This window comes from Falco rusticolus, chromosome 5, assembly GCF_015220075.1.
Source record: "Falco rusticolus isolate bFalRus1 chromosome 5, bFalRus1.pri, whole genome shotgun sequence".
NCBI lineage: Eukaryota > Metazoa > Chordata > Aves > Falconiformes > Falconidae > Falco > Falco rusticolus.
In genome coordinates this window covers 20,942,144-20,967,239 of record NC_051191.1, presented here as the reverse complement: position 1 = coordinate 20,967,239, position 25,096 = coordinate 20,942,144, and the positions used below count along the sequence as shown (strand labels likewise).

Here is a 25,096-nt window from a genome sequence, read left to right as displayed (position 1 = left end):
TGGGAGCCCTGCAGTGCCTTAGCTGTGGGTCAAAAGAAGCTTCCTCGGACCTCATGGTGCTGCTGGGCAGGGACAAGGATGCTGCAGGAACACGCCGGTGTCCCCAGATGTGCTAGTGATGCCTGTCTGCCTCTAGATCATCCCTGTTCTCCCACATGCCAGCATCCCTTCCTCCTTCCCGCCCCGTAGAAATTATTTGGGTGTCTGGTTTAATCAAAGAGTTGAGTTCAAGCTGCAGAGAAACATTTTTCAGTCTCGGGAAGCAGTCCCTCCCTTTGCCCCAGAGCCGTGCCCTCTCCCTGCCTGCACACGGGCTGGTGGCAGGCTGCGGCTGGGCTTGTTTGGGAACCTTGCTCGTGTTGTGTTTCACCAACTGCACTCCTACGCTGCATTCCTGCTCCTGAGCCTGTCTCCTCTTGCCTTTCAGGGACAGCCTTGGTCCTTGCCAGGCTCCCCTTGGAGAAGATAGCAGAATGCCTCAGTGAACTCTGTGCCGTACAAGTGATGGCGCTGAAGAAGGTACGTCCCAGTTGGAGCTGCGTTAACATGCTCCTTGTCTGTCACTGGTTTGGGTGGGAGAGATCAGAGGCCATCAAGCTGCCATGGCTCCCTCTTTATCCAGCGGCTTGATCTGCTGGGGGAATTGTGTGTTCCCAAAGCCAGAGGTGTATGAAGACTCCAGGACTGAGACCGTACTTGTCCCCATGTCTCTCCTGGCTGAGAAATACCTAGGTGGTAGAGTGTGTAATGAGTTAAATGGGAAGAAGATGGTCCCTTGAAATCAGTTTACATCTAGGAGCCAAAGGGCCTTCCTGAACCCACCTCTCATGCAACAGGCAGCTTTCATCCCACATCTCCGGGATGGAGAATGTGGGTATTCAACTCCCCGGTGGGGCAGGTAGCCCCAAAAGGTTATATTCTGACTGTCCCAAAACCATGGTGGCCCTAGTGACCTTTCCATGCAGATCCAGGATAGCAGAGAGTAGAAGTCTCAGAGGGTGGCAGAAAGAGGGAGGGAAGCCTTAAGGAAGGGACATACACGTCCCCTGCCTTTTCAGGATGACCTGTAGCTGCACCAGAGTGGTTCTTGAGAGCTCTTTCTGCCCACACTGCCTGCTCCTAGCAGCTCTCACCCACCGGCAGGCTACTCTTCCATCTCTGGCCCTGCTCCTGTCTCCTTCAGAGACCTCTTTGAGGAGGTTCTGAAGGCAGAGGAGACAAAAAGAGAAGCCGCTCTGAGCTTTCAGAGTAACCTGCATGCATGTGGCTGAGGCTAGGAGCTGCCTAGGTCCGAGGCAAGGTTTGAGGAAGTGTCTGCTCTGCTTTGGCCCAAAGGAGATGTGATGGTGCTGCCGGTGGGTCTGGTGGCCAGGCAGTGTTTATTCAGTCTTCACTGGGAACAGGGCTGCCTGTGGTCCTGAAATCCCATCTTTTTCCCTTGTTTTCTAGCTGCTCTCTCAGGAGCCAAGCAATGGCCTCTCCTCAGATCCTACTGTGCCCCTGGATCGACTCGCTGTCATATTTAGGTAAGGAAGGAGCAGCTGGGACAGCCTGTGCAAGGAAATTCATGAGCGTGTGAGTCAAAGCTGCTCACCCAGAGACAAAACCAAATTAGCAATGGCTCGTTTACCCCTGGCCCCCAGGGGAACAGGCTGGAAGCTGCTGCTTCACCAAGTTCAAGGCTCCCCAGCCCCCCTAAGCCAGTTTCTCGTCCCCCTCCCACAGCCTTGGGGCAGGTGCTTGAGGCTCCAACTAATTTCCTCAGCTTTAAGCCCAAAACCCAACTGAAAAAATACCATTAACCCTTTGCTGCTTTTCACAGACACACCAACCCCATTGTAGAAAATGGACAAATCCATCCGTGCCAAAAAGTCATTCAGGAAGTAAGTACCAGCAGGTCTGGATTTGGGGAAGGAATTACTGTGGGGAGACTGAGGGAGAGTGTCGTACCAGGGGGGCGGTTCGGTTGCAGTCCCCAGCTGCCAGACAGATTTGGTGCGGCCAACAGCCTCTCTGCCTGGGGCTGTGCAGCGTCGGGGAGAGGAGCTGCTGGTGGAGCACCTTCCCTCCTGGAAGCAGAGATCCTTGAGGGGAAGGGATTTGGGACTTCAAACCCGTGGAAGGGGACCTGGCCTCTGGAAATGACCCAGGTGCCTTAATTTCCCTGCCCTTGTAATGTTTGCAGCGCTGCAACCAAGGTGTTAAGCCACTCTGTGCTCTTCACTCCTACATAAAGCTAATTTATGTGTCTTGTAATGCAAGTGCCTCTTGGTTTTGGGACCTGAGTGGCATCTGCCTGACAGTACGCTTTAACCCCTCCTGTCTGTCTGTGCTCAGATCTGGCCCGTGCTGTCGGAGACCCTGAACAAACACAGTGCCGATAACCGCATCGTGGAGCGGTGCTGCCGGTGCCTGCGCTTCGCTGTCCGCTGTGTGGGCAAAGGCTCTGCCGCCTTGCTGCAACCGCTTGTCACCCAGGTACGGAGGCTGCCGCTGAAAAACCATGCTCAACACCTTTTGTCGGGACGCTGTGATACCAGGCTTGGAGCTGTCATCAGAAGGTGCTTGCTGGGTTCACAGTAGCAGGCAGGCGTGTCTCACGGGCAGCTGCCAGGCTGCCATCGCTGTGCAGCCAGGCAGCAACTGGCGCTGGAAAGTGCTGCGGTAAATGCCAGCAGTCTCGGGAGCTCCTACGTAAACCCTTGGGGAGTAGAGAGAGCCTTTGAACTGCAGGGAAGAGCTAAGCTCTGCCCGATTGATGCTCTGTAGGTTGTGGGAGCCCTGCAGTTGTATCTGTAATTTGAAAGGTATGTGTGCAACTCCTTGAAGAGGTAATTCTCAGCCTGATGTTAGGTGTCTCCCACTCTGCTGGGTGCTTCCACTGGGCTAAGGGAGGATCAAAAGCCAGGGGAAGCCGCATTGGCTCTGGGAGCTGCAGCACAGAGATGCTCCCCAGTGCAAGATCAGACCTGAGCCAGTGCCTCAGGAGGTCCCGTGCCCACCGTGGGACTGGGGGAAGGTCTGACAGGCTGGGACATCATCTCGGCATGCAGCGAGAGCAGGCCTTTCTGAAAGAGATGGTGGGACTGCTGGGCAGATACAGCGGGCACTGCCCCTGGTGGGGATGGTAGGAGGCAACGAGTGTGTATGGCTTCACCCCGCCGTGGCTCACCTGTGGATGGGAGCTGGGGGCTACAGCCCTTTGCCGTCAGGAGGACCGTGCCCATGGCCAGGCTCTCTGCAGTAGGGCCAGCCCTTTGGAAAGCATGGAGCTGGCCGAGGAAATCGCTGCCCGTGGCAGGGGAGCTGCCGGGTTCCCAGCCAGACACCACAGCTGACAGGCCCCAGCGAGCAGCACGCAGGGATTTCTCTGGTGGCAACAGCTGCAGCAGTTTCTTTGCCAGACCTGCTGCCACCTGCTGTGTTGGCGGTGGGCAGGCAGCGTTCACGGTGCCAGGTGGTGCGTGTCTCCCTGCAGATGGTGAATGTGTACCGGGCACACCAGCACTCCTGTTTCCTCTACCTGGGCAGCATCTTGGTGGACGAGTACGGCATGGAGGAGGGCTGCCGGCAGGGACTGCTCGACATGCTGCAGGTGGGTGCTGAGAGGTGACCGATTTGGTTCCCGCATATCTGTATCGTAGAATTGTTTAGGTTGGAAAAGACCCTTAAAAACATCAGCTGTTAACACCACCAGGTCTGCCACTAAACCATATGCCTAAGTGCACCCCCCATCTACACCTCTTTTAAATCCTTACAGGGATGGTGACTCCACCACCTCCCTGGGCAGCCTGTTCCAGTGCTCGACAACCCTTTTGGTGAAAAGGTTTTTCCTCATACCCCATCTAAACCTCCCCTGGTGCAACTTGAGGCCGTTTCCTCTTGTCGTGTCGCCTGTTACTTGGGAAAAGAGACCGACCCCCACCTGGCTGCAACCTCCTCCCAGGCAGCTGGAGGGAGCGAGAAGGTCCCCCCTGAGCCTCCTTTTCTCCAGGCTGAACCCCCCCAGCTCCCTCAGCCGCTCATCAGACTTATGCTCTGGACCCTTCACCAGCTTCATCATTGCTTTTATTTCCACGTGCCAGCGCAGTAACTACCCCTCAGCACTCGGGAAGGCTGTGCCTCGGGTGCCCAGAGGGTTTGCACAAAGCAGAGCAGTTTCCACAAGGTGCTGATGCAAACCTAGGCTCGTCCCAGCACCTCTCTGCTCTCCCGTAACTTGGTAGCTGGGTGAACAAAACCGAGGAAGGGATGCTTTTGGTTAAAGCAGAACTGGTGAGTGGCTGCTTGTTGGAGGAGCCAATCACCGAGGAAGGCATTGCTGCCTTGAGGTACGTCTCCTGTCAGAGGGGAATCTATACTGGCCCTCTGGTCTTTGACAGTGGCTGTCAGGAGAAGCCAGGGTCTGATCCACTCCAGTGTGGTCCGTGCTGGAAATCTCCCCGTGGAGAGAAGGGCACTTTGAGATGTAATCGTAGCTAATTACTAATAGATCCCCGCAACCCTTCTCCTAGGCGCTATGCATACCCACCTTCCAACTCCTAGAGCAGCCCAACGGCCTTCAGAACCACCCAGACACTGTGGACGACCTCTTCCGACTAGCAGCCAGGTAGCCACACTCTCCTGTCGCCCTCTCCTGCTGCACGAGGACACCCCAACCCCTCTCTCCATGCAGAGGGGTCCCCACACGCCCGTGGGAGCGCTCATGTCTCTGTGGGTGGGTGGGAGATGGCAGGGTCCTGCCTTCCCACCAGCTCACGGGGATAGGCAGGGTGCCGGGAAGCCAGGCAGGCACCAGTAACATGTCTGTCCCCTGCCTGGCCAGGTTTATCCAGCGCAGCCCCGTCACCTTGCTCCGCAGCCAGGTGATGATCCCCATCCTGCAGTGGGCTATTGCCGCCACCACCCTTGATCACCGGGATGCCAACTGCAGCGTCATGAAGTTCCTGCGCGATCTCATCCACACCGGGGTGGCCAATGACGTGAGTGACCCCTGGGGTTGTTCCTCAGTGGGGGAATCTTCCTCTGTGGAGTAGGGAATGCCATCCTCATCAGCGTTTGTCACCTATGAGGGCTGTCCCGCTGCCATAGCCAAGCCACCACAGTTATGCCACCGCTGCCAGCAGAGGTGCTCTGGGAGCTGCTTCCAAAGCAAGAAGCAGCATGTCCCTGTCCCCAGGCATGGCTCACCCCGCTCTCCTTCTTCCCGCAGCACGAGGAGGACTTTGAAGTGCGGAAGGAGCTCATCAGCCAGGTGATGAACCAACTGGGCCAGCAGCTTGTCAACCAGCTTTTGCACACGTGCTGCTTCTGCCTGCCACCGTACACCCTGCCCGATGTCGCCGAGGTGCTCTGGGAGATCATGCAGATCGACCGGCCGGTGAGAGGGACGGGATATATCCCAGAAGGGCACAGGGCAGGGTTGGGCTTCAGCCCTGAGCCATCCCAGCATCACATGGGCAGAGCCAAATCCCAAAGCCTCCCCCAAGCCAGGACAGCAGAGTGGGGTTTGGCTCCATGTCCTGAGTGTTTTCCCTTCTCTTGCTTCCTGCAGACATTTTGTCGCTGGCTGGAGAACTCGCTGAAGGGTTTACCAAAGGAAACGACAGGAGGAGCCATCCAGGTCACACACAAACAGCTGACAGACTTCCACAAGCAGGTCACAAGGTGAGCATGCCAGTGGAGCGGGGCAGGGTGCATTGCTGGGAGCCAGGACAGCAACAGGCAGCACATGGTCACGGTGCCAGCGTCTCCCTTGCGAGCCCATCTCTGAGACGTGGCCATCACACCCCACCGCGCGTTGTCCTCTGGCAGCCCCGAAGCGCCTCTCTGCAAGAGCTGAGCGTGCTGGTGGGATGTCAGTCCCAGCCCCTGCCCATGAATCCACTCGGATGTCTCATCCAGCATACTCCCAGTACAACGAAGGCTGTGGAAAGCCTCGCTTTGGAGGGCATGTGTTGCCTTTTCCATCACCCAACAGGTTTTTCTGCTCTTGCCTGAGCCCTGTGGAGCCAGCATCCCTCCCTGCCAGGGCGCAGGCAGCTTTTGCAAGCCAGCCTGCCGCCTGCCCCCCCTCCCTCCAGCTCCCCGGCCCTGTGAGTCACTGGCTCCTGGCCACGCTGCTCCGATGGCTGGGTCCTGCCTGGGCCTGCTGCTGCGGGCTGTGTCTGCTCCCAGGGCGAGAGCGCAATCAGCCCGGCAAGCTGCAGCCTGCTCTGGGCAGCCACTGTGAGCTGGCACCTGCTGTCCCCCCCTTCTCTTGTGCTGCTGTCAGCAGCGACACCGGCTGGTTTGGGGGCATCCAGCCGCTCAGTCCCCAAACACTCCTTCTGCCTGGCTTGGTGTCAGCAAGCAGCCAGCCCCTGCCCCGGAAAAATCCCGGAGGCTGAGTCTCCTGCTGGGCTCTGGCTCCTTTCATCCAGCCACCACCACAGTGGGACACAGGTCACCACCAGGGACGGTTGCAGGGGATGCTGAGCCCATTTTGCCCCGACAGTTGCTCCTGCATCTCCTCCAGCATCTCGGAGCCCAGCTGCCACGCTCCTGGTCCCCGCTGCCATCTCGTGCTGGCAGGAGTGCTGGCTGCCTGTTCTGGGCAGGGAACTCTCCACTTCCTAAATGTCCCCCGATGATGTCACCCCCTGATGTCACCTGTTTTCTTGCAGCGCTGAGGAATGTAAACAAGTCTGCTGGGCTCTGAGGGACTTCACCCGCTTGTTCCGATAGCTCCTGCTCCGGCACCGGCACGGCGCCTGTCTCCCAGGTAAGAGCCAGCAGCGGCACCGCGAGCAGCCGCAGGGACCGTGACCCTGCGCCACAGTGGGACCATGGGCTGTGGGGCTGTGACCCCACTTGCCGTGGCTGTGCCAGCCCCGGGAGGGGCAAATGGGATGAAGGACTGACCCCCTTCTCTCTCTCTTTCCCTCTCCCACTCCCAGGAATGTCTTAATTAGAAGACAGGAAACAAAGAAAACCAAGAATGTGTCCCACAATCAGCAAAGTTCATCGTGGCCGAGGGCTTTCACTCGCTCCAGTGCGTCCCGCCAGCCAGGAGAGCCGGGGCCGGCGCCGCCTGCGCGTGCGGGAGGACAGCTCGAGGATCCCGCTTTCCCAGCGGATTTGCTTCCAGAACATCGGCTACCGAAACAAGAAAACAAACCAACGGGAGAAAAAAAAAAACCACCCAACCACCAACAAATGACAAACACAAAAAAAACCAACACAAAAATAAACCACCACCAAACACCGGAGGATAATGAATTTGCCCGGCAGCAAAACAAGAGTGTGAAGTAGAAAACTTTCTGTGAAATGGAAAAAGAAAAACAAAAAAACAAAAGAAAAAGAAAAAAAAAACCACAAAACAATAAAAATTATTTCAGGAAAGATGGGGGTTTAAAATAGATTTAGTAAAACCCAGTGGCTGCAGGGTCTGCCCACCCTCCCGTCCCGGGCAGGAGTGGAGACATGGTGGCTCTGCCCTCCCCGAACCCGCCGCGTCCTGCCTAGTGGTGACCTCCCGGAGAAGATGCAGGCGGGACGGACTCTTTAAATATATATTATATTTTTTTCTTCTTTTTTAGGTTGTTTTTTTGTTTGGGGGGTTTTATGTTTGGGGGGGGATTTTTTTGTTGGTTTTATTTGGTTTATTTTAGGGTTGGAGCGTGCGGGGAGGACACAGCTCGAGCGAGTGCAGGGACGGGGCTGGGAGAGGGTCGGCGTGGGGCCTGCGGGCACGGCTGGAGCGCATGCTGTTCCCTCCGGGGGTGTGTAGCCATCTCGAGAACAATAAAAACAACAAAAAACTGAAAAAATAAATTAAAAACCCAAGTCCCGGCCTGGTTCTTCTCTCGGGGCTGTGCCTGGCTTTGCTCTTTGGGTGCGCCGAGCTGCAGCCCCAGCCGTGCCAGTGCCGGGGGGGCAGGTCCCATCCTGGCACAGTTTTCTTGCCGTTTCGCCCCCCACACTACGGGAGGACGGGGCAGCCCCAGAGAGGTAGGTTCAACTTCTCCAACGGTCCAGCCTCAGCAAAGCCTCCCCAGGGCACGTGGTCATGGTGCCGTCCTCCCTTGGGACCCAGCGGGTGCTCATCACTGGTAGCTCCGGAAGGACAGGGGCATGGATGGGGATGGTGCTGGGTGGCCCCAGCTCCATCGGCCTGGACGGCCATGGGGTGACAGAACGGGGATCCACCACTCCAACAGGCTTGACGGTGCCACAGGTGGCCCGTGTGTCCCTATGTGTTCCCTTATCACTGGGGCAGGGAGCCTGGTGGCAGCACCCAGGCTCCAGCAGCGGCAGCGGGTCTGGGCTCTGGCTGCACCGGTGGCAGCCGCTGCTGGTTCTGCCAGAGCTGGTGAAGCTCCTTGAACTGCTCCACCATCTTGTCCTTGAGGTCAGGGTGGGAGATCTGCAGGGGGATGCTGTCGGCTGACCAGGACAGCTCTCCTGAGAACATCTCCAGCAGCAGCCGTGCCGCCACCGGCACCACCTGTGAGAGTCCCCACAGCGTCAGCCGGCACAGCACAGTGTGGGGACGCCCCATCTGTGTCCCCCAGGAGCTCTGGGCAGTGCCCTCACCTGAGGACAGCCCTGGGTGTCCCCATTCCTGGGAGCCCTCACCTGCACCGTGATAAGCTTTTTCTCCTTGGGTTTCTGGTCCGGCCACTCTTCGCCGAAGCAGAGGAAGATCTCGAAGGGTGGGGGGGGTCATGGTCTGGCCCTTCTGGAACAGGATGAGGCCTGCGGGGCCAGATGCCACAGTAAGGCGCAGGATGGGGCATTGCACCCGCTGGTCCCACCACCCCCCCAGCTGTGTTCACCCATCCCAGCTCATACCTAATGTACCTGCTGGCGCGTGTCCCCCATCCCAGCTTGGTCCCCAGGTGCCACCCAGTCCCCATGTACCTGCTGGTGTCCCCCCATCCCAGTTTGGTCCCCAGGTGCCACCAGGTCCCCATGTACCTGCTGGTGTCCCCCCATGCCAGCTGACCCCTGCATGCCACCTGGTGTCCCCAAGAGGCACCGGAGACAACCACCCCATTCTCCTCTCACCATTGAGAAACCCCTCAAGGCTGAAGAGCTTGGTCTTCTTCTCCCTCTCAATGGGGTTGGGGCCAGCACTGTGGGTGGCACAGGGCCCCGTCCAGAAGACCTTGCACTGGCAGAGGCGGATGGCGTAGATGTCCTGGCCCTGCAGCTCCAGGATGAGCCCGCGGTCCAACACATCCAGGAGCTGGTGGGTGTAGAAACGCTGCTTCTCGTTGGGGATGGTATCAGTGGCAGGGAAGCGGACCTGCTCCAGTGTCAGTGGCCCGAAGAGCTCCACCTGCTCCTGCGTGGGCTCCAGGCTGCTGTGGAAGAGGCGGCAGCCATGGGGGTTGCTGATGGTGAGGACGCAGACCTGACGGCCCCGGTACTGGAACTTGATCTCCAGGTCAGTCACTGCCAAACGGATGCAGATGTCAGCTGCCTGCTGGGAACCATGCCACGGCCACCACCACCCAGCCACCCCATGGCCACCCCACACCCCCAGCCACCCTGTCCAGCCACCCCACACCCACGGACACCCATGTCCACCCAACAGCCACCCAACACCCGTCAGTGCCCGGCCACCCCATGGCCATCCCCTCCCCATGCCGAGCCACCCTCCAACCCACGCTCATCCACCATCACCCATTCCATGGGCATTCCCCACCCACCCACCCCCATTACCACCCCTCCATAAGCACCCCACACGCCTGTGACCCCCATGAGCACCCCACATCCATGCCCACTCTCCCTATGGCCACACCCGGTGCCCCCCACCACCACTCATGCCACCCCACAGCCACCCCCCCTCCATGGAACCCTAGCCCCACCCACCAGCCCCCCCAGTGGCACCCCATCCCTGCCCCACAGCCCCCCCAGTTCTTACATGGCAGCATGTGGGGGCTGATGAGCAGGTTGGGGATGATGTGCTCCATGGGTGCTATCGGGCAGGTGGACGGGGGCCCCAGCATGCCCAGGGGTGGCCCCGTCTCGCTTAGGGTGGCAGGGGCCAGTTCGGGGGTCCCATGGGTGTCCCCCACCTCAGCAGGGAGCAGTGCTTGGAGGGGCGGTGCAAAGGGCCCTGGGGGGCAGCCGCTGCCGAAGTGTGGCTCCTCCTTGGGCCAGGGGTAGGAGGGTAGCAGATCCCCCCCATGCCGGGTATCTGGAGCACAGCATGGGATGGGAGGGCATCCGTGGCCCCCAACCACCCTCTGAAATTGCTGGGTGGGTGCACCCTGCACTCCCCCTGACCTGACCCTCCACCCCCCCAATGCCCCCCCACTCACCTTTGATGCTCAGAGATGTCATCTTCTGGAGCTGCAGGGAGGACAGCGGGGTGGTGATGAACACATCCACACCAACACCTCAAAGTGTCCCCCGTTTGGGGGTCCCCCCACTCTGACCCCCCACCATGTACCTGGCTGACATCCTCCTCCCCGACGCAGCCATAGTCATCCTCAGCCACTCCATCTGCAAGGGAGAGACAGGCTGGGGAACAGGGTTGGGGTGTGTGGGGGGGGGTGCAGGGGGAGTTGTGGGGTGCTGGAGCATTGTGGGGTGCTAGATCCTTGTGGGGTGGCTGGGTCCTTATGATGTGTGGGGGACATGGGGTGCTGCAGCACTGCAGGGTGCTGGGTCCTTGTGGGGTGCGGGGTGCTGGGGACCCATGGGGTGCTGGGGCTTTGAGGGTGCTGGGCTCTCACGGGGCGCTGGAGCTTGGAGAGGTGCTGGGCCCTCATGGGGTGCCCGAACGCCTCCCCAGACCGCCCACCTGTGGTCTCCATCCCACCCTGGCACCCCCACCCATGGGTGCCCCTGCAGCACCTGCGCCATCAGCTGGCCCCTGGCAGAGCTCGTAGACCTTGTAGGGCTGGATCGGGGTGGCCTTGGTGCCGTCAAAGAGCAGGCGGAACTCGCGGCTCTTGTTGAGGGCGCAGCGCAGGTTGGCCTTCCACTTAGCTGGGTCCGGCTCGTCCACCCCCTCCGTGAACTTGCCCGTCTCCTGTGCCCAGGCCTGGGGGCAGCAGGGTCAGCACCCAGCGTCCAGTACCCAGCACCCTGCCGAGCACCCAGCGCCCACTGCTCTGCCCCAGCACCCACTGTCCTGCCCAGGCAGCCCTCAGCACCCCATCACCCCCCGTCCCATGTCCCCCTATTCACCCCATTGCCCCCATCCTGTGTCCTCATTGTCACCCCATGATCCTTGTCATCCCATCTCATGTCCCTTTCATCACCCTGTCATCCTCATCTCCCATCCCCCCATGTCCCACATCTACCTTGTCACCCCCATGTCCTGTGACCCGTGTCCCCCTTGCCACTCCATCACCCCTATGCCCCATGTGTGTTTCCCCCACCACCACCCCATCACCTTGAAGATGTTGTCGTGGTCCTGAGGGGCTGGGGGGTGGCGGGTGGCATGGCGCCAGGGGATGGCAAAGCGTCGCCGCTCAGCGTCCAGCCACTGCAGCCCCGGGTAGCGCTGGCTGTTGACCTGTGCCACCAGCCACGGCTTCAGCCGCACCCGGCGAGGCGGGGGGTTCATGGCAGGACCTGCAGGGGGACAGCAGCACCGGGGCACCCATCAGCACCAGGGGGCTGAGGCCCGGCAGGCTCGTGACACGTGTGACGGGGCTCAGGCTGGGCCAGCTCGTGACACCTGTGAGTGTGAAGGAGCCGAGCTCGTGACACGTGTGTGCAGCTGTGACAGGCACCCGTGGGTGCCCCCCCTGGCCCCGAAACAGGAACTGGAGTGTCCCCCGGGGCCGTGGCTGGCAGCTGGGGGGGTGGGGGGGCACCCCGTCCCACATGGGTGTGGGGCTGCCCCATGCTCCGAAAGCAGAACCTGCGGCTCCTCTAGGGGAACAAAACCAGCCCTGGGGCCGCGCGGGGGAGGGGGGGACATGACACTGCGGGGGGACACGGGGGGGGCACAGGGGGGACACACAGAGATGCACGGGGGGGCATGGGGGGTGACACACGGCGGGGGGCCAGGGACACGGGAAGGACATGCAGGGACACACGTGGGGCACATGGGGGGGGGACATGCAAGGAGACACTGGGGGGACATGGGGACACATGGGGAGATGGGAAGGACATGCGGGGGGACACACACGGAGAAGACACACGAGGAGATGGGGGGGACACGGGGGAGGGGACACAGGCACCGACCCCACGGGGGCTGTGACCTGTGGGGCACCCGCAGAGCCCCGTCACAGCCCGGTGGGACAGGTGGAAGAGCCCAGTCCCCATGGGGTCACTGTCATGGTCTCTCTGGGGTCACGGCAGCCACGTGAGGGAGACCACCCCCGTGTCCCCCCGCACCAGTGCACATGGAGATGGTCGCACCCGCGTGGGCCCCCGCGTGCTCCAACCCACGTTGCTCGCGCGTGGGGGGCCCCGGGGACCCACCGGCCCAGGGACAGGTCCCCAGACTGCGGCACCTCCGCTCGGGTGGGGCGGGTCCCGCGGGTGCACCCGGGCTGCTGCCACCCACTCGGGCCGGGGCGCTGTCCCCGGGTGGCCCCACGGCTCCTCCTGGGCACCCCAGCACCGCTCCCGCGCGGCGCCCACAGCACCCGCTCCCACCCGCGGCGGACCCCGAGGACCCGGCACCGGGACTCACCTGCGCTCCGAGGCCGCCGCCACCGCCCAGCGCTTCCGCACGGCGGGGCGGGGGCGTGGGGCGGGGGCCGGGGCGTGGGGCGTGGGACGGAGCCGGCCACGCCACCACTCCGGGACCGCCCCGGCCCCGCCGCGCCCGGGGTGGGGCTCGTGTGCCCCGCCCGTGACCCCTGTGTGGCCCCCACCCATGTTCCCCCACGCGTGACCCCTGTGTGTCGCCCTCCGGGGTCCTGTCTCCGTTCGCCCCCACCTCCCGGGGTGTTACCCCGCAGCAACTGCAGACACCTCATTAACATACGTTTTCCATAAATTTGCATACCTCGCGCCCACCGCCCACTTCGAGTGACGCGCGGGAATCCCTGAAGTGGGTGGGCATTCCCCATTTCCCCCCCCCGCCCACACACCAGGCTGTGATTGGCCGCGCTCGCTGTCACTCACTATAGGCGTGGCCCACCCTCCCACCACTACTCCGGCCCCGCCCCCTAGCGCCGCTCCCCCCGCCCACCCCCGCCCCTCACTGGGGCCGTTGCCGGGTAACGCGGGGCGAGGGGCGGGGCGAGGGGCGGGGCGAATCTCCCCACAGCGCCGGGCGGGTCACGTCGCATGCGGGGCCCTTGCCACGGCCCCGCTGCCCCCCACGATACCCGCCGGTGTCCCCCCCCCCGGCAGCAGGAGCCGGGTACGATGGTGGCGTCGGGCCGGCAGCACCCGGGGGGGTCGCGTCACCCTCCCACGAGGGACCGTGGGGACCTTCGGGTAACACGCGGTGGTGACCCCGGGGCGAGGCCCGTCGCCCCCCGGGGGACCGGGGGGGACCGGGGGTCTGCGAGGAGGAGGAGGAGGAGGAGGTATGGAAGAGGTACTGGCCCCGTGCCCACCACCCTGGCAGCAGCGACCAAACCACCCCTGCCTCCTAATTAGCTGCCCCCACCCCTTCCTGCCTAACGAGGGACACGTCCCCAGGGTCACGGTATGACCCTGCCACGGTGCATGGGGTGTCCTGGGGTGGGCACCCATGGGGAGCGGGCCGGGCGGGCGCCCCACCCACCCACCAGCATCCATTCCAGAGCCGCACCCCACATGCAAACCCAGGCGGGCACGGAGCACCGGGGGAAAGCACCAAAAAGCGCTGGTTCCTGGGATGCAGGGCAGGTGCATCCTCGGGGATCCTGGCTCAGCCTCCACTCGAGTCTCACTCCCATGTTTTCTCTCCCGGCCACAGCAGGAGACCCCTGAGTGGGCCGAGGTGGCATCAAGCTTTTGGGCCGGGATTTCAGGGAAAGGGGAAGGAAGAAGCCAGATGGTTGTGCGTTTGCCCTCTGCCACCTCCTCCTTTCGCATCCTCCTCTGTTTGGGGAAGCACCGGCACTCAGGGCATTTGGTTCATTTTTAATGTTAATTTTTCCATTGCTAACAGCAACCACCTCGGATGGCTTTGCTGTCCACACAAGGCCCAGGGCGCTCCACCATTGATGGGCTGTCACCCATGTCCCTGTCCCCAGTTCCACTCTCTGCCATGTGTCCGCACAAGGACAAAGTGGGGATGAAAAAATAACTTTTTGGGGGGGTTATCATGGGTGAGATCGCAGCAGAGGGGACTTCCCCATTTGCTTCTTCCACCAAGAAATGAAACCGTTGTTGCCAGCAGCCCTGGGCACGCCGGCTCTGTGGGCTGGGTGCCATGTTTTGCTCCCAACCTGGCGCCCGTTTCCCTCTCCCAGCACTCTCTGCTTCTTATTTTTCTATTCCTAGCAGAGAAACTCAGTTCAAACTCCTCAGGATCGCCCTGGTCTCCGTGGCCGTGAGAGAGAGCACTCAGCCCTGCCGGCGCCAGAGCGGCTCCCGGGATAACGTTGGTTGGGATTTCCCGGAGCTGGGCTGTCAGCGCCTTGGAGCCTTCGCTTCCCAGGCCCCCCGGGCAGCTGCCCCCTCTGGATAACCAGCCCGATATATTTTTGGGCTACTTCACAGGTAGAGGGCAATCCTGCCCGAAAACACGACAGCTGTGTTCTGCCTGTGTCTCTGCCTGCAGGTGTCTCAAATCACCTATTTATTTGCTCATTAATTAAGGGGGGGGGGGGCGCGGCGGGCTGCAGAGACACTCCCTGACCTCCTGCTCTCTCACCCTTACTTTGGTGGCCTCCTCCTGTAGAGCCAGCTCTGCTGCAAGTGAGATGCACTGCCAATAAGGTGGCTGGGGTGCCAGAGCAGTGCCGGAGCAGCGCCAGGCCAGCACCAGGCCAGCCATCCCACTCCCAGGCCATGTGGGAAGGGGGATAAGCATGACGCCATCGTCTTTCTGGGAATTTTCCTCCGTGGCTAAAGCCCAGCTCAGTTTGCCACCGCCAGCCAGGTTCTGTGGCACTGGGGACAGCACCTCTGAGCCGGCTGAAACCCAACTCACATGGAAGATGCTCTGGCACTACTCGTGACATCCAAGAGTTTCTCCATGTCGTCTCTGGGAAGAGGTGGTGAGGTGCTGGGCATTAGTTTGCTCTGTGGGTTTACTCTCTGGTTCTGATGTCTCCTTTTCTCTGCAGCAGCCATAAGCAGACGGTTCAACAAAAGCTGAGGGAATCCTTCCCCATCCCACGGCTGCTGGTCAACAGGCTCACCACCTTCCTGATCGAGCTGGTTCGCTTCCTTGGTGAGACCTTGGTCCAGGTGAGCCACCTCAGTTTCCCTGCCACAAAGAGGAGACGTGGTACAAGCAGTTTCTCTCTCCAGCCTCTAACTGAGACTTTTCCATCTGATTTTTTTAATTTCTGTTGATTTTTTTTTTTCAATCCCCATTTGCCTTGAAGAGCTCTGCATTGTTAAAGCTCAGCCCCATCTTAGCAGTGGATGTGTTTGTGGGTAGGCTGGGCTTGTTCTCCAAAAGAAAAGAAAGCCCCAAGGTCAGAAACACAAGATATTTTTTGGTGGAGGTTAGGTGGCGTGAGAAATGCAAGTATTTGATACTTACCCAGAAGGTTTGCTCTCCAAAAACTGTGGTTACACCCCAAAGACACCACCAGGACCCTTTCTGCCCATTCTGGGGTCACTGAATGGGGACAAGGCAAAAGGTGAAGTAATTGTAGGAGGTGATGAGATGTGCTGACAACCCTGGATATAAACCTTCTGCTTCCCTTCTTCTGAGTATTTCCACATCAAAATACTTCAGTACTGGGAGGGGAAACTTCAGGTTCTCTGTTCTCTCAAACTTCTCCTCCCATAGCGAAATTTTTGCATCTTGGCCACCTTTTTGGTGTCTCTAAGAAGAGCAAGGAGTTCCTTGTGAGTAGCTTGCTCTTCAACACACCTCAGGATGGCACATGCTGGCAAATATTCATCAAAACCAAGCATTTTAACCTAAATTCACCTTCCCCTTCAGGTGCTGGTGGTTGGTTTACTGACAGCCATTGGTGATCATATTTGGAAGCCCTTTTTGGCAGCGGTGTTCAACAGCCTCCTGCAACCTCTGCTGGTGTTCCTGCTGAAGGTCCTCTGCAGCATCCAAGACCTGATGGACCCCCTCATCAACATTCTAGCTGGTGTCTGCTCGCAGCTCGCTGTGCTGCTGCGGGCCATCAGATTAGTGGAGATAAACCTACAGCTGGACAGGACTGGTCTCAGGGCAGACGGCAGTGGGTGAAGCTAGGTCTTGGGTGGTGAAAGAAGGAGGGGAGGAGGAAAATGCTTATTTCTGCAAAGGGCCATGCAAATTGAGTAAGAGTGGGGCTGCCTGTGGCATGGGTAGAAGGTGAGGAGAACGAGGTAGCTGCAGGTTTCCATGTGAGCAGTAGGTACGTGGCACAGGTGGGATTGGGTTTGTATGTTCAATTTTTGCAAACACCCCCTTAATTAACCCATTAAATTATAATTTTAGATCTTGGACTGTGTCTCTAGTGAGGTGGTGTTCCTCTTCCTGCCTGGAAGACTTGGCTTTCCAACTGGGAAGGACTTCTCCATGCAGCTTCTTGCAGTGGGCCAGCCAGGCTCCTCTGGTGGGCTCTGCTGCTGATTTCAGAGGCAGTGTGGTATCCGGAGCCTGACTTCCTGATTCCCTGCCAGTAAGGGATGGCCTCTTCCCAGAGAGCTGAGTGGCTGCCAGGCACCCTCGGTGTGGTCTATGCCCTGACTGGAGCAGCTCTTCATAGCTGGGGGCATGGGATAGCCAGGAATTTGGGAACCATCTTTAACATAAGTGAATGCCACCACTTCAGTGTTCCTAAAAACTAGGTCTGGGAAGTGTTTTGGGTAGCAGGAGTATATTTCCATAGGAACCAGGAGGGCAGAGGAGTGGAATGGCAGGCAGTGAAGCTTTGAGTGTGTTTTGTAAAATCTTTGAGGGGACCAGGGCTCGGACTAAGCCACATTTTGGGGCTCATGCCTGCGCCCCAGATACCAGCTCCCTTCTCTAACAGCATGTTCTCTCAGGAGCATTTCCCATTGCTCACATGTGCTGCAAGATCCCTCTGGCCTTGATGATTCCACGCTGAAAGCCCTTTGCTTTTTATGGGCAGAGAGCAGCTTGTTTTTAACTTCCTGGCCTGTAAGATCATCCAAAGCATTGGAGTCGGCTGGCTGCAATTTAATGAACGAGCTCTGAAATGAGGCACTGCGAGAGGTCCCCCCATGGTGGCCGTGCCCGTCAGCGCGTGCTCACTACCCTGACTCGCTGTGCTATTTGGGTGCTGCTGAGTTCATGGAGTTGCAGCGGTAACAGGATGTTCTTCAGCAGTACAAAGGGACGAGCTGGAAGCCACCAAGGCAAACAGGAGTACTACCGGGTCAGATGACTAAGGGCAGCATGTGATTGAAAGCCAGAGATGAGCTGAAACCTTCCAGGCAGTGGGAAATGTGCTGGTTTTCCAGGAGAGGGAGAACCCGACCAGCTTTGCCCTTGCTCCTCAGCTAATAGCACCAGAGCCAGAGGAGAGAACTGCATGCAGGTATGAGCAGAACATGGCCTCATGGATTGGATTGGGTCCAGGATGTCCTGCTGCAAAGTCACCAGTGCCTGGACTGTGCCTGGATGGCCAGACACAGGGTCTGAGAGCCCCCAGAGGACACTCGAGGGACACACAGTTGTCCTCAGGATGTTTCCATCCATGCAAGTCTCTTGCATCAGGGTGCAGGCATGTCCTGGCGACTGCTCCTTGATAACAGACTTTTCTGCAAGGAAGTGATTAAAATGAACAAACACAAACCCTGGTTAAGAGGATGGAATTAATTTGAGGTTTCTTGCTTTGTTGATTTAGCTGAAGATTCACTTTAATGATTTTAAATGGCTTTAATTAAATCAATCTGCTCTAAGAACAGGAATTCCTTTTTTTTTTTTTTTTTTGGCTAAAGCTCTTCGAATCATCACAGATCCAGGAGACAGAGAGAGTTGGGAAAATTCAACACCCAGGAGTGAGGATAAGCAGCTTGTGTCATGCTCAAATAGCATCAGAATAGCATCTTGCCCCTGGCTCCCCGCAGGCACCCCTGAGGCTGTGTGAAGAGTTGCCATATTCCCCCTGCAGCCCCCTGCCCTGCTGCGGGATGGGGGATTCGCAGGTTCTGCAGTGTGCTGTGGACATTGTAACAGCTGGTTGGAGTTTGTTTTGCAAATTAGACATGATCATGTCCTGGCCACAGCAGCTCAAAGAGAAAGAGGTGCAGAAAGTCACTGATTTTTTTTTTTAGTTTCAGGGCCTAAAGGGGTGAACAGCAGCTCTGGGCTGCTGGCCACACAAGTGTCCTTGGTGTAGCTCTGCTCATCAAGAGCAGAAAACTCTCTTTTTTTTCTTTTTTTTTTTTCTTAAAAAACAAGCAAACCCCAATCCAAACTACATGTGTTTAACACAGCCAGTCTGTGCTTTCCCTTCACTGTTCCCCCAGGCAGTCCCAAACACTGGCAGGGGCTGGCAGCCCCAGCTGCTCTAGGGGGATAACGCCCCTCTGGCATGCACACACCTCTCCGTGGGAGCATGCATGTGTCTGGGACAGGGTCTCAAGGCAGCTGTCTCATCCTCAGCCACCTTCCACATGTCCCCCGTGCTGGGCTGCTGGTGCCCCTTGCTGCTGGTAGTGGTGCTCAGTTACAGTGTCGTGCTCGGACAAGGACATTTCTCCCCGTCCACACTGGCTGGTGGCGGCAATGCTCATGGGGCTTATGCTCACCAGCAGCCTGGGCTGGCAGCTCCCTCACATTGCTGATCCCTTAGATCACTGTCCCAAATGCCTTCCCTGCAGCTCATCCCTCTGCTCCCAGCACCGTGGCCAAGCCCATGAAGATGGCTCAGCACACAGCATGGGAGTGCGGAGGAGCAGCAAGATGCTTCCCCTGTCACAACCGATTTTTTTTAGTTAGCCTTTCAGACCTCAAGGCAGGCGCTGTGCCTGTTGGATGGGGGCACAGCTCTGTCCTAGTCCTTTCCACCGCGATCCGTGGGGGTTTTGTCAATGGCTGCCCCGGAGTGGCTGGGGAGGGGTGGGTGCAGGGCTGGGAGAGCAGCCAGCTGGGATGTGGAGGAATGCCAGGACGCTGAGCACAGGGCCTCCTTCGGCTCCTCGTGGCCATCGCTTCCCTAAATAGACGGCTGCAGGGCGGGAGGATTAGCTGGGGGCATTCCTCTGCCCCCGGCTGCTGACCCCAGGACGCGTTGCTCATCGCTATATTAAATCCTGCACATAACAAGTTGCTCTTCACAAGCCCTTTGCTCCAGGTATCAGTATTTCTGCTCTTCCCTCCACCTCACACTTCCAAACAACACGGGGATTTGCAGATGCCGAGTCAGTTTTGGTTTGCTCTGCTCAGACTTTGCAAGGGAGGTTTGTACTTTTCCCTTTTGATGCCTCCTGGCACTGCTCGCAGAGTGCGAGGGTATTTATAGCCACCCGGTGAGGTTAAAAGCTACTGCTGCTGAACGGTTTGTGAATGCTCTGTGCCAGCCCGATGACGGGGCTGGTCACTGCGTGGTTATATCCACATGGTTTCACAGGAGGAGCCAACGGCCTGGCACTGGCTTGAGGTTTTTGTCAGATGGGCATCATGGGAAGGGGGTCAGCCCTGCCACGTAACTCTGCTCAGGAGAGTGGCCATAGGAACAAGGCTGTGTGGGAATCCACCAAATCGTACCCCTGTTTGTCAGTGGAGTCACACAGATGCCACAGCCTGGGGTCAGGACAAGGCACAGAAGTGATGAAATAAATTGGGAATGAGCTGTTGGGATTAAGTTTGGAAAAGCTTGGTGTTTTAGTTTTTTGATGCCACCTTCCCATGGTTAGAGGTAAACTGAGGCAGGGTGTGAGTCAGTCTTTCCCATTGGGACGCTCAGTGTTACACCTTCAGAGTGGCCTCCTGACAGTTGGGTCAGGGCTGGTCATTTTGCCCATTAAAAAAATGGAGTCGTGCTGCCTGTCCTTGGGCTCTTCCAGTCTCCCACATCATTCCTTGTGCCGGAGATGCCACGTCTCCCTCTTCCCTGTGCCCCTGCATGCAGCTCCGTGTCCTCCACCCTTTGGCATGCCACTGGGTCTGCAGCTTAACCTCAGAGGGCTTCCCATATTTCACCTGCAGGACCTGTTGTTCTGCTGAGGGACCTCAGCCCACCTCATGGTATTCCCTCAGAGTAGTCATCACCACTAATGTCGCTCCTGGGAAAGGTTTGTCTGACCTGCTTCTTCATCTGTCCTGTCCAAATCAGCCCACTGTAGGTCTGCATGCCAGACCTGGTGCATCCACAACCTCATCCATGGTCTGGATATGCAAAGGAAGACTGCTGCACCACCCCCAGCAGGAGACTGCTAAAATGCCTCCCATATTTTCTTTTTTTCATGTTGATCAAGTGCAGGTTTTCTGTGCTTTCCTCCTAGACCACAGTTTTGAGACCTTTGGATGTTGTCACTGCCCTCCTTTGGGCTTTCTGCAGGTGGCCCAGGGATCATGCATTCACAATTTGGTTTTTTTGGGGGGAGTTCTGGTGGTGTTACCACTTTTGGGAAATAACCTGAAGAGAGGGTGGGAAGCAGGCTGTGCTCCCAATAAGCATTTGAGTCTTGCAGCGCTTCTGTAGCAATTTTCCCAGAGGGACTCGTAATGGCATGGATAGCAGCTCAGTATCCAACCGCCCTATAACAAAGCTGGCATCCCAGGGCAAAACTGGAGTTAGGAATTCCCTTCAGATATTTTCAATCCTTAATTTAATACTCCCCGTTGCCAACATGAGTTGCAGCTCACACGGAAGCAGGCCACTTCTTGCAGATGTAGCCAGGAGAGATGCACCTAATTGCCTGTGTTACACAAGCCATGGACTTCTCCAGTTAGTTTGAGTTTGAACAACCATGCGTTTCCTAGTTAAAACATCCAACTCTGTATCAAAACCACACAGTCCTGGCTGGCGAGATTCCTTCCACCTGACTTTACCTACAGAGTCCTCCAATCTTCCAGCACTCCAGCTCCTTCATGGCATCGTTTTTTCTCCAGCTCCTTAGTGGCATCAGTGGTTCTCCAGACTCTCACAAAGGTTTTAAGCTAAACCCAGCATGTAAACAGTGTCCATCACTTGGCAGTGGCTGCAGCGGTGGGTGGGATGATCGATATGCCAGCCGACTAATAAAATGTGCTTTTCTTTGCCCAAATACCAAGGTCATCTTCCCCTGAACTTCTCTGCTGTCCAGGGCATGTGACAAAGAGGTAAACAAGGCTACAGCTGAAAAGCTAGTTAATAAGTAATTTGTTCTTCTAATTCTGTGCTTTTGAAAGAGTTTGAAGGTATAATTAATAAGTATTCAGCACCTTCAAAAACCAGGACACTTACTGCTGTACAAAACAGGAACTGTGTGAAGATCTGATTTTATAGACTATTTGTGGTTGTACCCATTCTTAGGTAAGGTTTTGAGCAAGACAAGACCTGTGGGGAAAGGAATTATCTTTTGTTAGCACTGTCTCGGCAGACAAAGCAGCTGAACATCTACAGTTTTGGCAAAACCAAACCAGTGGGGCTGAGGGATTGGGAACCTTGAAAAGGATCAGAAGTGGATTTTACCTCATGCAAAAATATTGGGGACCACACAGAGTATCCAGCTGCAATGTGTCACCATTTTTAAAAGACTCTGAAAAAATGGAAGAACTAAAAAAAAAAAAAAAACCACAAAAAAAAACTGAAAATGGTCTGGTAGTTGGAGAAAAGGTCTTTTATAAGGTACTTAGAGCTCAAGGTTTCTTTAGCTCACCAAAAGGAGATATGATTTAGTTTCTGCGTATGAGCATTTCTGCAAGAAAATGTAAGGGAATACAATGATCTTAAAAGCAGCAGAGAATATCAGAATCACAATAAGAAATGATGGCTGCAGAATAAAAAGCTGGATAGATCAAATGGGATTTTAGACACATAATTTGATTTCATAAGGATGATCATACCACTGGACCAGGCTGCTGAGGAAGAGGAGAATCACCCGTGAGGAATGCTGCCATGAGGAAGGCTGACTGACTGCAGCTCTTGTCATTCTTGGAGACTTTAAAGCTTGCAGGCCTGATCATCTCAGTCAGGATTTAGTGCTGAGTTAGATTTAGGAGGCCATAAGCACGGAGGTATTTTAATCAAGTAAAACTTTCCAGGCAGAAAGTGAAGGACACACTGCTAACCTTATCCTGATGAGTCGCTGATAACTCAGGAAGAAGAGCCTCAGATTACTACTCAGTCCTCCGTATTGTGGCCTTTGCTGGATATTTAAACATAGTCAGAAATCCAGGCCAGAAGCTGAACTGAGTCACTAGCCCGACTCTGTTCAGCTTGAGCAGGAGCGTCCACCACTGGACCCCTGGTTTGGTAAGCCAGTCAGCAACACCTCCCTCATTCTGTCATTCTCCAGGCCCTCTGCCTATATCACATTGTGTCCTGCAGATCCACTCACAGGATCCCCTGACATCCAGATCCTTCTGTGCCTGGGACGAATTATCAACCCATTCGGGATGGAAGGCAGGTCCTGGTGCCGGGGGTAATCCCCTCCTCAGCCTTCACTCCAGGGAGCTGTGCAGTTGTTGAAGGCAGGACCTGGTAGAAGCCAGGCTGTGGAAATGGGGATGCTTCCAGCCGTCCTTTGAGCCCTTAAATCATGCTTTATAAGAATGTGGACTTGATGATCCTTATAGGTCCCTTCCAACTTGAGATATTCTATGATTCCATAATTCTTTGTAACGAAAAAAAAAAAGTAAGTTTCTGGTCGTCTTGGGTGTAAAGAAAACCTTGAAAACACAAACATTAAAGTTTAAAAAACATGAAGACAACCCCCCACAAGCCATCATTTATTAAAAAAAATAATAATCTCCTGATTTTAAAATCTGTTCACAATCTTCTGACATTTGGCCAGTTATACCACAGACACTTTATCGCCACTGTGGAGCTGCATTTGAAACAGGGATGTAGCCTTACACATGCAATTATTTTCTCGAGATCTTCTGATATGAGCACCTACAGAGACAAGAATAGAAAGATGAAGCGTTAGTTTTTCAAGGAACTTTCGCGTAATTTTTTTCAGTTAATGACTTAAGAGTTGGGACGAGTTCTAAAATGTCAGCTGGCTGAAGCAGCTTTTAAAATTGTTTACCATGACACAGAGGGTGGGAATTATCTCAGTGTACTGTAAATATCTGGTGTGAACATCTGTCATGGATGGCACAGCTCAGCTTCCTTCAGAGACTGGAGAGAAATGCACTCTCAGGGTACAATTCATGTGACCTAATTTAGGCATTTACTTTAGGATGAGATGAATCATGCCCTGGAAGTGCCTATTTCTTTCCAGTGACTATAAGGGGAGTCTAGACAGCCAGCACAGATGTGGACATGCACATCTCATCAGACGAATTGTATCCAACGTGATTAAGGCTTGACCTCAGCCACGCTGCTATTTGGCAGCAATATATCGACAGTCTGATGCGTCATGGTACGCTGATGCAGTATGAAATTAAATAGCAATGTGATGCTGCTTCAGGGTGATCTAGTAAAATGGGATTTTGGTAGTACAAGACATTCTCTCCCGATGGGATCACATCTTGCTACAAAGCAGTAATTTTAAATGTAAGTAATTAAAATGCCATGCAGCATTTTAAGCCCAAATTGAAATATATTTATAAAGCTTGCTGTCAACTTACCAGCATAGGATCCCTGTGCTCCTCCGAGTTATTTTTGGATTGATGTGGTCATGACATGCTTGCTCAGGCCACGTCTGGCAGCGCAGCAGGGACCCTTACTATGAGAGACACTGAGGTGCTGGAGCATATCCAACAAAGGGCAACAAAGCTGGTGAAGGGTCTAGAGCACAAGTTTTACAAAGAGCGGCTGAGGGTACTGAGGGTGTTCCACCTGGAGAATAGGAGGCTGAGGGAGGACCTTCTCACTCCCTACAATTTACCTGAAAGGAGGTTGCAGCAAGGTGGGGGTCAGACTCTTCTAAGTAACAGGCGACAGGATGAGAGGAAATGGCCTCAAGTTGTGCCAGGGGAAGTTTAGAGTGGATATTAGGAAAAATAATAGGTTTCAAAAGGGTTGTTAAGCACTGGTACAGGCTACTCAGGGAAAGGGTTGAGTCACTGTCCCAGGAGGTATTTAAAAGGCGTGTAAACGTGGTGCTTAGGGATGTGGTTTAGTGGTGGACTTGGTAGTGCTGGGTTAACGGTTGGACTTGATCTCAAAGGTCTCTTCCAACCTAAACCGTTCTATGATTCTAAGCATGGCATCAAACCAAACACTGCTCCTCACCAATAAAACTACCTCATATCAGGGATTTGTGAGGAGAGGTCCAAGGTAAGCCATTAGTCCTGAGCTTTGGTTTTAGTATTCCCGTTCTGCTGACGTTTAGGAAGGTTTTTAAGGGCCTTTTCCAACCTAGATGATACTATGGTTTAGATACATGTGAACCAAACACATCAGCTCTCAGAAACCACCTGCAGCAATGTCAAGCATACCCTGACTAAATAATTCCATATGTGGAGATCTGCGTGCCTCCTCAGACAGAACTGCCACTAGCAGAGCCCTGCACAGCAGGCAGATGCTGCCCTGAGGGGAGGGCTCTCCTCACTCAAGAGGCATTTCACGAGGAGATACCACTCTACGACCACAACGTCCTCACCACTGAAGAAAGACCACAAGGACCCCACTGCTGAAGAAGGGACCGATCCCACAGTGCCCCAGCAGCCGAGCCCTGGCTGCCAGAAAGACTGAGGAAAGGCTACGTAGCCCCACAACCCCCACCACCGCCTAACCCTTTTCCCGCCCTTTCCAGCCCCTGCCCCTGCCCCAGCCCCCGCCCCCGCGCACGTGACCGCCCCCCACACCGCCCCCGGCGCGCACGCGCAGTGAGGAACGGGGCGGAGGGAGGAGGTGCCCAGGTGGGCGGGGCCGCCGGCCGGCGCGCGCGTGAGGACGTGGCGCTTTCCAGCCAATCGACGTCTGCGTCCCCTGCGGAGGGAGGCGGGGCT

At 56.5% G+C, this 25,096-nt stretch overlaps 3 protein-coding genes across 7 annotated transcripts in view; 2 read left to right on the top strand and 1 right to left on the bottom strand.

Annotated features, from left to right (window-relative positions):
• TNPO3 (transportin 3) overlaps nucleotides 1–7,342 on the top strand; it is a 44,318-nt gene extending 36,976 nt beyond the window's left edge. Inside the window, exons 12-22 of the mRNA XM_037388797.1 lie at nucleotides 428–519; nucleotides 1,450–1,526; nucleotides 1,823–1,883; nucleotides 2,338–2,478; nucleotides 3,479–3,595; nucleotides 4,515–4,609; nucleotides 4,826–4,982; nucleotides 5,213–5,380; nucleotides 5,555–5,667; nucleotides 6,666–6,763; nucleotides 6,939–7,342. Of these exons, the coding sequence (XP_037244694.1) occupies nucleotides 428–519; nucleotides 1,450–1,526; nucleotides 1,823–1,883; nucleotides 2,338–2,478; nucleotides 3,479–3,595; nucleotides 4,515–4,609; nucleotides 4,826–4,982; nucleotides 5,213–5,380; nucleotides 5,555–5,667; nucleotides 6,666–6,726 (1,082 nt within the window). The 3' untranslated portion in view covers nucleotides 6,727–6,763; nucleotides 6,939–7,342. The remainder of the gene's footprint in view (nucleotides 1–427; nucleotides 520–1,449; nucleotides 1,527–1,822; nucleotides 1,884–2,337; nucleotides 2,479–3,478; nucleotides 3,596–4,514; nucleotides 4,610–4,825; nucleotides 4,983–5,212; nucleotides 5,381–5,554; nucleotides 5,668–6,665; nucleotides 6,764–6,938) is intronic.
• Nucleotides 7,343–7,581: 239 nt separating this feature from the next.
• Nucleotides 7,582–12,681, bottom strand: IRF5 (interferon regulatory factor 5). Its single transcript, XM_037388793.1, is given in 10 exon segments — nucleotides 7,582–8,488; nucleotides 8,620–8,703; nucleotides 8,705–8,739; nucleotides 9,052–9,441; nucleotides 9,914–10,189; nucleotides 10,314–10,344; nucleotides 10,445–10,497; nucleotides 10,852–11,041; nucleotides 11,396–11,577; nucleotides 12,650–12,681. Coding segments are annotated over 9 exon segments (1,473 nt in total). The 5' UTR covers nucleotides 11,570–11,577; nucleotides 12,650–12,681; the 3' UTR covers nucleotides 7,582–8,248.
• Nucleotides 12,682–13,215: 534 nt separating this feature from the next.
• On the top strand, nucleotides 13,216–16,524 carry LOC119148516. 5 transcript variants are annotated; one of them, XR_005104411.1, is made up of 3 exons: nucleotides 13,216–13,327; nucleotides 15,189–15,312; nucleotides 16,022–16,524. XR_005104411.1 is itself a non-coding variant. In XM_037388795.1 (3 exons), exons 1-3 carry the CDS (start codon nucleotides 13,252–13,254, stop codon nucleotides 16,280–16,282), a joined length of 627 nt encoding a protein of 208 aa, XP_037244692.1. In that variant the 5' UTR covers nucleotides 13,216–13,251; the 3' UTR covers nucleotides 16,283–16,524. The 5 variants fall into 5 exon arrangements, 2 of the variants coding, with proteins under 2 accessions (XP_037244692.1, XP_037244691.1); XM_037388795.1 differs by having other exon boundaries at nucleotides 13,216–13,496; nucleotides 15,192–15,312; XM_037388794.1 differs by having other exon boundaries at nucleotides 13,216–13,496.
• The last annotated feature ends 8,572 nt before the right edge of the window (nucleotides 16,525–25,096 follow it).

Excerpts from the sequence above, each read along its gene's own strand:
- LOC119148516 (XM_037388794.1), top strand. The coding sequence starts at position 13,252 with ATGCGGGGCCCTTGCCACGGCCCCGCTGCCCCCCACGATACCCGCCGG. Across the intron at positions 13,497-15,188 it reads AGGAGGAGGAGGAGGAGGAG|CAGCCATAAGCAGACGGTTC; the intron begins GTATGGAAGAGG and ends TTTTCTCTGCAG. Across the intron at positions 15,313-16,021 it reads TTGGTGAGACCTTGGTCCAG|GTGCTGGTGGTTGGTTTACT; the intron begins GTGAGCCACCTC and ends CTTCCCCTTCAG.